Source organism: Talpa europaea (genome assembly GCF_964194135.1).
Source record: "Talpa europaea genome assembly, chromosome: 7".
NCBI classification, from domain to species: domain Eukaryota; kingdom Metazoa; phylum Chordata; class Mammalia; order Eulipotyphla; family Talpidae; genus Talpa; species Talpa europaea.
This window is the reverse complement of record NC_140074.1, coordinates 109915940-109928178: the sequence shown is the minus strand read 5'-3', so window position 1 is coordinate 109928178 and position 12239 is coordinate 109915940. Positions and strand designations below refer to the sequence as shown.

The 12239-nt window shown below is 53.5% G+C and overlaps 1 protein-coding gene across 1 annotated transcript; it reads right to left on the bottom strand.

Annotated features, from left to right (window-relative positions):
- Positions 1 to 1160: 1160 nt before the first annotated feature.
- Positions 1161 to 10678, bottom strand: MPO (myeloperoxidase; the record flags this gene model as incomplete). The annotated part of the gene is made up of 12 exons (XM_084238827.1): positions 10588 to 10678; positions 10336 to 10429; positions 9866 to 10041; positions 9524 to 9647; positions 9253 to 9382; positions 8962 to 9168; positions 7844 to 8162; positions 5596 to 5756; positions 4184 to 4439; positions 3268 to 3438; positions 1958 to 2195; positions 1161 to 1368 (listed from the first exon to the last, which is right to left on the bottom strand). Exons 1-12 carry the CDS (start codon positions 10661 to 10663, stop codon positions 1161 to 1163), a joined length of 2160 nt encoding a protein of 719 aa, XP_084094953.1. The 5' UTR covers positions 10664 to 10678.
- Between the last annotated feature and the right edge of the window lie 1561 nt (positions 10679 to 12239).

Sequence of the window (12239 nt, the reverse complement as noted above, 5' to 3'; positions counted from 1 at the left end):
ACAGTCTTGAGGGCCTCTGGACCACTCTGCCAGGCTGCAGGGAGGCAGGGCCCAGAGACCCCCATCACCTGGGGAGGGCCTACCCTGTTATTACACCTCCCCAAGTTTGTTGGCACGTGGCACAGACCCAACACAGAGTGAGCTTGTAGCAATTATGTGCCACAGCAGAGAACGCGCATAAGGGCTTGATGGTCATAATTCTTTTGATGGAGGAAGGTCTGCTCAGCTTAGCCTGTCCCCTGAGTTTCTGAGAACTGTCTTTGCGTGTTCAAAGCCAAAGGAGGATTCCTGGAAACTGTCACTTCAGAAAGCACTGGACCCAAGGCACAGACCACTGTTCAGTTCAGAGCCCAGAGCAAGCCTCGTGCTGAGGCCCCAGCCCCATTGCAGATCCAGACAAAAGAAGATCCTGTCAGAGGTGTTTTATTATCATAAACATCAGTTACAAACAGATGCTAGAGAAGGACCAGTGGGCCCCAGCTCCTCTCCAGGGGGGTGCCTGTGAATAAGCAAGAGAACAAGGTAAGGAAGAAAAAGGGGAGCCATGGACTGAGCCTGGCTCACCTAAGGCCATCACTCAGTCACATGCACAGCCTCACTGCTAATGGCCCTTCCCCTGGGGGTCGCCAGTCTATCTCTGCTAACCAGGCCACTGTCAAGGTATAATATCCACAGACAGAAATGGTGTCTGTTTCTCATGCCCAGCAGTGCCAGGCAAGTATGTAGCACCCCCTAAAGGAACAACTAGAGAGTGCAAATGGGCCTGCTCAGGAGCTATGTTATTTACAAAGACAAAAACTCAGGCTTAGTGAGGTTGAGTCATTTGTTCAAGGTCACACAGCTGGTGAGCTGCATCTGGCTCCTGAGCTTGTGCTCCTCACCAATCCTCTCTTGCTGCCCTCTGTATACTTAATATTCATATAAACAGCAAACACACGTAAATGGCACATACACATCACCCCAAACACTGCTGCCAACGTTCACAGGTGACACATGAAATGCAATTTATATACATTGCACAGTGCACACACATGCACACACGTGTGAATGTTTATTCATTTTCTCAGCCATCTTCCAGAACAAGATTGGTGATCTCTGGTTCCACCTGAGCCCAGGTAGGCCCAGCCTTCACTTCACTACTGAATCCCCTTACCCAGCCTCTAGGCCTTGTCACTCCAGGGTGTCAGATCCAGCGCAGGGAGTGTTCTGCAGTTGACAAAGTCCCGAGGGAATGTGTTGGACATGAAGATGTTATTCTTAGACACAATGGTGATGCCTGTGTTGTCACAGATGATGCGGGGCAAGGAGATCGTGGCCAGCGCCCGCTTCTGTGCCTCACTGAACACCCCCTTGTTCTGCCACCAAAACCTGCAAAGGGGATACCCGCAGACATTGTACCTGAGGCACTCCTGGGCATCAGCTGGCTTGAGCTGCTCCCTGGATGCTAGGGGATCACAACAGACTCTGCTCTGCAGCACAGGTGAGTCCCGTGCTCTCAGGCAGCCCATGGGGAGTAAACAAATGAAATCCCATTCACCGCAGGGTAAAGCTCAGCTGCCTGCATGCCCTGACCTGGACACCACTAATGTAGGTGAGAACTGGGTATGAGAAATGTCAGGTTCACAACAAAATGACACCAGATGCATAAGGGTAGGAATAAGGATGGGCCTGTTCGGCAGTGATAGACAGCTCCATGATTGAACCCTGAAACTGCCAGAAATAGTTAAGAATGGCCCTTCTTCTATCTTCCCTGTCCACAACCAGGGGTTCAGGTGTCTCTTTGCTGTAACCCCAACAAATTAAGAGCACATTAGGGATGATCTCAAGGCTTCCTGGAACACACTAGATGATCATAACTTCCTTCCAGCCCGTCATTTTAGAGAAGGAGATTGGGGCCCTGAGTTCAGAATCAGCCCCCACCCCAGAGGGGGCCCAGGCCTCTTGGTTGCTGCCTCACCGATCTCCATCTCGCAGCTTCCTGAACTGGGTCCCGATGAGGCAGGCGAGAAGCGGACCCACACGGCCCTGCCTCTGCAGGGGTTCGGCCACGCCGCCCATCCAGATGTCAATGTTGTTGGGTGTGCCATACTGCGCCATCAGCTTCCTGGCCAGGTCCAGGTTCTTCAGCACGGTACCCAGCTCTCCCACAGTTTGGGGCTGTGTAAGCCCACAGAAGCGCCTCCAGGCGTTGTACCCTGCAGGGGAGGAGGGGAGAATGGCTGGGGGTGGGTCCCAGAAAACCCACCTTCCCAGCATGCCAAGGCCCTGCACAGTGGTGCATGAGAGGGGAGGCGCAGAGGAGCTTATCCCAGGCTATTATCCCTAAGAATCCTGAATCCTCCACTCAAGCCAACAGGACAGCTGGCCTCTCCCTTGCCTTTCCTCCCTAAGGCAAATCTGAAATGGCCATATCTCCCGCCAGGCCGAAGAACAGGGACCTCTTACTGGAGACCTCTGAACTGTTAGGAGTATTGTGTGTCTGGAAGATTCAACTGTCGTGTAATGTTGGCACAGGCTTTGGGGTTAGGCTGATCTGGTTTTTTTTTTTTTTTTTTTTTTAGAGGCATGCTTTATTTATTTGTTTGCTGGTTTGTTTGTTTTTGTTTATACATGCACTGGGTACAGTCAGAAGTGCGGGAGGGTGAGAGAATTCACCAGAGCCAGAGCGGGGAGCAGAGCAGGCAGAAGGACCGAAGTACACTGCTGAGGGGAGCAGCGGGCGGCAGGAGAGGTCTGCGCGCCATGTGGGACCCTCCTTGGTGGCCGGGGAGCAGCCGGGGATCGAACCGGCGCCTCAGAGGCCGCGGGCAGCTTCGCAACCCAGCGCTCAACCGCTGCGCCACCGGGGAGGCCCTAGGCTGATCTGGGTTTAAATTCCAGCTCTGTCACTGTCTTGGCTGGAGAACCAGGACAGGTGCTGAATCTCTCCAAGTCTGTTTCCTCAGCAGCAAAATGGAAGTGATAAAACTCTCTTCCCCTCAAATGAAGCAAGATGGAGTGATAATGGAGAGGGAACATCAGTGGAGAGTAAGGGTATTGTTGTCAGCATGATGATGTTCCACATTTGAGGGTTATAGTAATGGGGGAGAGGCTGGGTGGAGCTAAAAATGGACCAGGAAGGCCCAGTGAGGGTAGGGGCCGGACCTCAGACTGCTTCCTAAGAGAAAGGTGCTGGGGTGGGGAGAAGCCTTGACAGCTGGGGCACTAACATGTGCAGGCACTAGCAAGGGATGGGATGGGGTGGAGGGAGTCCTGCAGCCTCCTTACCTGGGAGGCCATGGTCCCGGCTGCGCTGCATGTTCAGAGCGGGCAGGTCCAGCCCGATCCTCATGACCTGCTCAAACAACCGATCCCGGATCTCATCCACCACAATTTGGTTCTGGCGATTCAGCTTGGCAGGTGTGGCCATGAGGCCCCGTAGGATGGGATCGATGCCACCTGGGGGCAAGAGGAGCAAGGTTGAGGGAAGGACCTGGCTCAGCACGAGAGCTCAATATGAAGTCAGGAACAAGTCCAAGACGGGGTTAGGCACAGAGGGCTGGGCACATGCAGCTCCTGGTGCTAAGGTGGCCCAGCGGGCAGGTCCTCATGTGGGCATTGAAATCTCAGGGGATTATGCCATTGAGACTGCCAAGGTTGGCTGCTCCCAGCCCTTAGCCCCCTGGGTCACTGAAAGGTGGCAGTCTGAGGTCACTGGAGACCATCACAGTGTGTGGCAGAAAAGAACCTGCTCTGGGCCTCCCTGGTAGCACAGGGAGTCTCAGCTCCATCATCTCTATGGCCTGAGTTTGATCCCCAGCCAGGGAGCTGACCCACATGGCGCAGCAGACCATTCCTGCCTTCCCTACTGCTCCCCTCAGCAGTGTATTTCAGTAGATCCGCCTTTTCTGCACTCCACTCTGTCTCTGGTGAATCCTCTCACCAGCCCCCACACCTCTGGCCTACACCCCAGTTCTATGCATAAATAACTAATTCTTTGTGGAAAAAAAAACCAAAGGAACTCCTCCCGAAAAGGCCTCTCCATCCCACTCTTTAATATGAGATGCAAAGTGGTTTGATAAACTGAGGTTGGTTGCCAGATCAGACCTCCAAAGACAGAAAGATGACCTCTCTTGCCGCTGGCTCCTGGTGATGAAGCCCACCTTCACCCCACTCAGCTGCCAGTCCACTGGGTCAGGCTCACCTTCCAGCACTACCCTCCAAGAAGCAAAAAAGACCCTGCTGAGTGGAACTCGGGGGTTGATCTTCACGGGCTGGTACCGACTGTCCAGGCGGAACATGAAGGGTTGGATGAGGGTGTGGCCATAGCGGAAGGCATTGGTGAAGACATTGGCGATGCGAGGGTCCACCGAGTCATTGTATGAGCGGTACTTGGGCAGGTACTTCTTCATAGCTTCAGGCCCCAGCACCAGGGGCAGGTAATCCCGGTAAGTAATAATCTAAAGAAAAATCACTCAGGATGACCTCTCCACTCACCTGGCTGTAGTCCCGACTTGTGGGAGCCCCCTCCATCATCTGCCTGTGGCCAGGGAATTATCATCTGTACCGCTGGGTCTGGGCCTAACAGAGAGGCTGAACAGACCTCTACTTTTTCTGGCTGTGTGACCTTGGATCAGTCCTTACTTCTCTGAGCCCCAGTTCCTCAAATGAAAATTAGGGTAATTATAGTGCCTCTGCCTTAGCAGATTACATAACAAAGCACTTTGCCAGTCATTGCAATAGCTCCCTTGCCCTTCAGTTATTAATGTTTCATTTATCCTACTAATTTATAAACTCCTTGAGAACAAGGGCTTTATCTCATTTCTCTAGAAATTACTCAGTGCCCAGCAAGTGCCTGGTTCAGGGTGGGGTTCGATATATGCTTGTGTAAAGAGGGACAGCCACAAGGGGAAACCCCCACCACCACCACCACCACCAGACGATTTCCCCCAGTGAGAAAAGAAGATATGGAACAGTCACATCAGACTCCAGACTCTGGAATTTCCTTTGAGGTTTCAGTGAAGCTCATCTAAGTTTTTAGTGCAATCAAACAGTCACCCTCAGTACCTGCAACTCTCTCCTGCTCCAGAGTGTAGGAGTATGAAAAAGGGGTGTGTGTGTGTGTGTGTGTGTGTGTGTGTGTCTTGGGCCAGGAATGGGGGTTTTGGAGCATCAACTGGGAAGGAGAACCAGGATCACTGTCCAGAGATAAGCAAGTATACAGGGATTGGGTGAGCATGGTAATAACATCTGAAAGAATGGGCAGGTATGTAAAGGAGCTGAGGGTGACAAGGACATGAGGGAAAGGAAAGGAAAGGCATTTACTGAACAACTGCTCTGCACCAGTCACTTTAGACTCACCTGTTTAACCCTCACTATCCCATTCACAACAGACAGGGCAGAAGAAAGGGAGGAGAGTGCCTGGGGTGGAGGGGGTGGGAAGCTGGTAACCCTTGTTTGGCACTTAGCACTTCCCAGGTATTTTCTTATATGTCCTTTTATCCTTACAGCATCAGGGATGAAGAAACTGAGGCTCGTGAGAGTTAACTTGTCCAAGGTGGCACAGTTGGGATGCCTGCCCCAACCCTGGCATCACCAGTGCTCAGAACTGTCTACCTGGACCATGGCTCCCACGATCTTCCGGGCTTCCTGGTAGAGCTTCTCTCCATCCCAGCGGGGGTTCAGGCGCTTGAGCTGCGTGGCCAGTCGGTTGTGCTCCCGCAGTAAGAGTGTATGCATGGAGGTGAGCTCTGGCATCTCGCTTGAGCGGGTGTCCCCTGAGGGACATAAAAACTACCATCATTCCTAAGACCTCCATCCCAGGAAGGACTTGATCCATTGAAACTCCCTCCGAAGCCAAGACTTGAAATGTCCCCTGCTCAGTTCACTCCACCCATCTTTCCACACCAGGCTCAGTTCACTCCTGATACCCTGTCCCACTGCACTAGCTTCTTTCTCTGTCTGGGGGCATCGCTGGTCTGAGATGTTCACTCAGTAGGGCATTGGATCTAATATATGACTTGCCGTTTTTTTATATCTGAGACTGTAACTCCTTGAGGACAAGAACTATAGCTTGCACTCTTTTGTATTCAATCCTCCCACCAAACACACATAGACACAGGGAGTTTAACAGTGTCTGGTAAAAAGTAGGAAATCCACGAACATGCTCCAGTTAGCTTGTTCTCTTGATTCAGGGAATCAACAGTAACATGCATACTGGCTTTCCCTACTTTCATGCCAGGTCAGTCAGACACAGCTAATGATACAGCACTCTCTCCTGCTACAGTTGGATGCAATCAGAATCCTTCTCAACACAGGTTTCTTTTTTTTTTTTTTTAAGATTTATTTATTTATGCATACAAGAACTGGGGTACAGGCCAGAGGTGTGTGGGGGGGTGTAAGAAGATTCACCAGAGACAGAATGGGGAGCAGAACAGGCAGATCACTGAAATGCACTGCTGAGGGGAGGCAGTGGGCGAAGCAGGAGAGGTCTGCTGCGCCATGTGGGTTACCTCTCTGGCCGGGGATCGAACTAACACTGCAGTGGCTGTGGACAGCTTCATAGTGCTGTATCTCAACTCCTTGCACCACCAGGGGGGCCCCTCAACACAGGTTTCTAAAACGTCACTACCATCTTATCAAAGTGGCCATCCCCACCTCTACGACACACTAATTGTGCAGCCTGCTAGGACACAGGATGTTTGGAGTCCAGGCCATTTAAAAGGATTGAGTGAGACACTCCCCCACCCCAATCTCTCTGGTCTTTCCCCAAATCCTTCTCTAGCGTGCCAGATAATTAAGGTCAGGACCATTTCAGAAGGACACAAGATTCAGTTCTCATCAGGTCTAGAGGTTGATGAGAAGGAAACTCTGAGAGCAGCTTGCTGTTGCCTAAGTTGCCAGCAGTCATGATGATCCAGTTCTGGGACATGCCACTTAATGCTAGGTGGGGGCAACCATGACTGACTGAATACAACTCCTCCCCACTAGCCCAGAACAACCTACATAACCTTGATTCTCTTCCCCAGTGTCCAGCCAGGGAAGGGATAACCAGGAGGAAAGGGAGGGAAGCCAGAGGGATTTTGGTTTCATCAAAAACACTGGAAACTTGGGGCCTCCCTGGTGGTGCAGGGGGTTAAGTCTCACCACTATGAAGCTATTGGCAGCCACTGTGGCACGGGTTTGATCTCCAGCCAGGAAGGTGACCCACATGGTACAGCAGACCTCTCCTGTCTCACCTACTGCTCCCCTCAGCAGTGGATTTCAGTCAATCCGCCTGTTCTGCTCCCCATTCTGTCTCTGGTGAATCCTCTGACACCCCACTCCTCTGGCCTACACCCCAGCTCTTGTATGCATAAATAAATAAAACAAACCTTTAAGAAAAAAACACTGGTGGTGGTAGGATAAAAAACTGGCAGTCCTGGGGATATAGTTGAGACAGTGCCTGTGCACTTTTAAGTTTAAATGAAAAACTTAAAACATGTGAATGACTAGTGATTACCATATTAAAAACCGCAGCTCTAGAGAATGAGGGCGCTACATGGCCCTCAGTCCTTTTAGTTCCTACTCCCTGGGGAACTAAACTCTCCTTTCTGCTAGAGTCTGGAGGGAAACAGAGAGACAGAGCAAAGGATGGGCAGAAGGACAGAGGCCCCTTTGTCATCTGTGAGCCTCCTTCTTAAATTTGGGCTTTGGGCCTTTGATTTGGTTTTGCCTTCTGGGCTCAACTCATCACCAAGGCAACAGGATTACTATCATGAAGCTGGTGAGGACAACGTCTCACATGAGTTACTCAGAAACAGGCTCCCTGTCACTCCAGCAAGGACCACCCCTGCCCCACACCAGGCCCCCTCCCCAGGCTGACCTGCCAGGAAGCAGGGGATGTTCACGGAGCGGTTGGTGAGGAGGCAGGGGTCATCATGCAGGTTGTCGAAGGGCAGCAGGGCGCGGCCGTTGTCCTGGAAGCGATCATTGACCAACAGCAGCCCGAGCTGGTTGGTCTGGTTGCGCAATCTCATGGCCAAGGGGTCCTCGCTGCCGTACACCATGCTGGCGTCCACGAAGGAGGTGAGCGCGTTGATCTGGTTGCGGATGGTAATGTTGCCCCCTGTGCAGGCCGGACAGGAACGGAAGAAGGGGATGCAGTCACGTACATTCTTAATTCTGGGGTCGTTGGGTGGGATCTGCAGGACAGAGAGAGATTGGGTTGACTCACCAAGGGCAGTGAGTCCAGCCTCCTGAGGCTCTCAATTCCACCTCAGAAGCAGCCTGGAGCCCAAGACCAGAAGGGGAAGCCCAAACGCCCAAACCCAGACACTTAAGGATTTCCGGTCCCTCGGTCTGCAGAGACCCACAAGGGATCACTGCCTGAGTCTCCACCAGCAGAACGCCTCTGGGTTTCAGGGTGACGACTAGAATGCTGGACTGGGGAATGTGGGTACCCTGGAGCGGGGCTGATTTGTTCTCTGAACCCTCCCCTAAACCTCTCTTCTCTCTTTCCTCTGTGCCTGTTCCTCCCGCCCCTGTTCTCTGGATTTGGTCTTTACGGGGCGGGGGCTGGGGGGGGGTGTTCCTCTTCCTTTTCCTTCCCTTTCCCACCATCTCCTCCCTGTCCCTTTCCTGTCTCCCATCCTGGTTCCTGCTCTTCTGCGTCTCTTTCTCCCCTCCCTATCTCAGCCTCTCCTTCTAGGCTCTCCTCCTTCCCTGCTGAACACAGTCCTCAACCAACTGGGTTCCTCCAATGGGAATCACACCTGCCAGGAGCTAAACAGCCACCTGGGAGAGGCAGTTTATGGCTGGTTGGCAGCTGACTGAGGGGCTGCCTCTGGAAGGGGGGAGGAAGGGCATGGGTGGACAGGGCTGCTCTTCCTCAGGAGCTGGGGAAGGAAACCTGGGGCCCTATGGAGGGGCCACTTCCAGGCACCCTGGCCCTCTCGCGCCCTCAGGACAGCCAGCTAGGAGTGGGCAGGAAGAAGCCAGCACCTTGAGGGGGAAGCAGGGCGGCTGCTGCAGGCAGCTGGTCTCGCAGTTGATGCCAGTGGTGAAGGAGGCCCGGGCAGCTGGCTCGGGGGCCAAGTCCAGGTCATGGTCCAGCAGCTGCCCCCACTGCATGAACATGAGTGAGCGCTCCTGGTCTCGGGTCAGCTGCTCGTTGGGGAAGCGCACAATGGCGTTGGAGACAGCGCGAGCCTGCGGGACACAGAGTGTCAGGGGCCGCCTGGGCACTGCCCGGAGGTCTTGGGTGGGCCTCACCCTTCTGCTCGCCATACTCACCAGGGGCACCGGGAAGCCGTTGCGCTTGACCCCGGGCGTCCAGCCGTAGGGCACTGAGACGCCGTCCTCGTATTCAGCGGGCAGCCAGCGCGCTAAGGCGCGGTTGGAGGCGCCCAACGTGGGGCTGCGCCTGTGGGGGAAGGCGGGCGCTGACAAGAGGCTGCACTGACACAAGGTGGTGCCAAGGGCCAGTCAGGGACCCAGGGCGCCGCCACAAGCCCCCCACCCCACTTCTCCCACCCCAGTCCTGGGCCTGCCCCAGCCGGCGCACCTGTTGTTGCACTGCCCGGTGATGGTGCGGTACTTGTCCTGCTCTGGGCACCTCACCCCCACGTCCTGGTAGGCGCAGCCGCTAGACTTGGCCAGCAGATTCAGCTGAGCTGGCGTCAGCACATCTGGGAGCCAGGAGAAGGGGGTTGTGAAGCTAAGCCCCCCATTTCCTACCCTAGGCTGGGGATCCCTGAGGACATTTGGTTTGGGGCAACCATCTGAAGACATGGAGAGGAGACCAGGATGCCCCTAAGACTACTGGAAGGAGGAACTGGGAAGGCAACTAGGGTTACTAGAAGGGATCACGAGGGGAGCAGGGGCTGGGATTTTAAGGGCAAATTACCAGTGACATTGAAAGGGCCTGGCCACAGGGGCCGCAGCTTCCCCTTCAGCAAGTCTAAGGCCACATGCAAATAGTCAGCAGCCCTCACAGCTGTCCTGGTGGCGGCCACTGGCTGCTTGAAGTAGGACAGGAGCTCCATGGGGCTGGCTGAGCCACTGCGAAGCCGCTGCTTGATGCTACTCGGAGAAGGGAGAGGTAGGGCCAGAAAGGGGGTGCAGAAACACTCAGAAGAGCCTCAGCTCAGGAGATGAACATGCAGGACAGTGTGGACAGAAAGGTCTCTCTATATAAACAGGGTATGGACCTGGGTATTCAGACTGGCAAGGTCATGGGAGGGAGAACATTTGAAGATGTTCTCATACCCAGAGACACAAGCACTGACAGAGAGTCCCCACTTACACCCACAAACCCTGCCTATTCTTTCTCTGAAAAGCAGCCTGGTACACATCTGGGCAGTACCCAGTGCCCACCTTTCCCGTCGATCCTTGTAGGCCTTGTCCACTATTCGCTTGGCCTCTTCCATGCAGGTCAGCACCACTGAGGTCTCCACCTGCCCCAGGACAGCTGCCCAAAGCAGGAGTCAGAAAGTCAGGAGTGGACCCAAAACCTCCCATCAGGCCCCAGAGCCAACATGGCATGCAGGGAGGGAAGAAACGCCTGGAACTTTAGCCCCCCACCCCCACCCCAATACACCAGATTTTCCCTTCTTTCTGAATGGTTACCTGAAGCAGCACTCTCAGAGGACTGTGGCATGGCCAGAATGACCAGGAGCCCTGCAAGGGCCAGGAGCAGCTTCATGTCTGCAATAAGAAGCCCAGCGAGGTGAGTGTCCAAGGCCCGCTGGTGCGCCTGGGAGAAGAAAGTCCCACCAATCCTCTCCTCCCACCTTCATACCCAAGTCCCACCTCAATGAATCTGGGCCACCTTGAGGGTGGGGTTCACAGTACCCCCTTTTTTGCTAGCTTTAGTCACTCAGTCTCCAAGGACACCACCTCCCAAGTTTATCTGGCATTGGCAAAATCCCTCAGCTGGATCTGGCTTTTATGGCCTCCATGTTGGGGGAGGGGCGGGGCAGACAGAGGCCTGCCCCCAGAGACTGAATTCCCTCCCCCCACTGTGTCCCGGGTGCCCAGAACTCAAGGTCCCTGATACGGGAAATTAGAACAGGAAAGGGAAGGGGTCAGAACTGTCCCCAATCTTCGACTTAGCACCTCCACCCCCAGAGTTTCTCAGCTCCCTATTGTATGCCTAGACCAGTACTGTCCCCAGTGGCTACAGACAACTAACCCCACTCCCAAATTCTGATTGAACTGAGTATCTGGGGTTTCTTTGAAAGAGACTCAAATCAGGAACCAATAGGCCAAGGAATTGTGTGACAGAGTGATCCAGAGGAGGAGGGAAAGGGAAAGGGAGAGCTGGAGTCAAGAGAACCTCCTCAGGAGGCCATCCTGCACCCCAAAAGCAACCTGGCCTCTGAGGCCAGCCCTGGTGGACAGCCCCCCGTTCTCAATGAGGGTTAGAGGCAGGAAATCTGGTTGGAGACCGTTGGGCTTCACAGGAAGGAGGACCCTGGGGATTATGGGTTCAAGACCAAGGTAACTTCCTCTGTCCCTCTCCAAGTCTCCTTTCTTTTTCATTTTAGTAGGGGGCCGTCCACCACACCAGCTAGAGACTCCTGAATTTCAGGAACCAGGGGAGAGCAGAACTGGTTGTGGTTAGTGATCAGTTGGGCAGCGCAACCCCAGGGCCTCTCTGGGACAAGGTCAGTGCATTTCTCCTAAATGCACTGGGTTAAACTTCAGGAATGTTCTGAAATAGAAGAGGGGGAGTTTCTCCCTGGAGGAAGACTGGCAAAGGGACTGACATTCTCAGGCAGGAAAAGTACCCAATGGCTTCTGACTCTGTCTCCCTGGGCTCCCATCAGGCTGGCCACCTGCCCACCGTGGCTCCCATGTCCTGTTTGGTCTGGCCATTCCTCCTACCTCGGCCACCCTCCAGGTACTCACTATTGTCTTCTATGCCCAGCTCACATCTTGGCCAAGGAACAGGGACAACAACACACCCAGAACACCGTCCAGTGCGCCGTGCCCAGAGATCCTGTCACTCACTGGGATGCAGAGCTCAGGGGCCCATGAGAGACCATTCCAGGGTGATGTGTGATGTGTGATATCTGAACTTGGACAAATAACTCCTTGTGAATCAGAATTTTCTAGAATTTTTGTAGGATTTTGAAAATTCTTTTTTAAAAACCTATATGTAATAGACTTTCATACCTGAAAAGTTAGAACACAAGGAAAATAAAATAAATCAAAATTACTCATAATTCAGTGAGTGATTTGCATCCATTTTTTTTTTCTTTCAGGTCTGCCCTTGT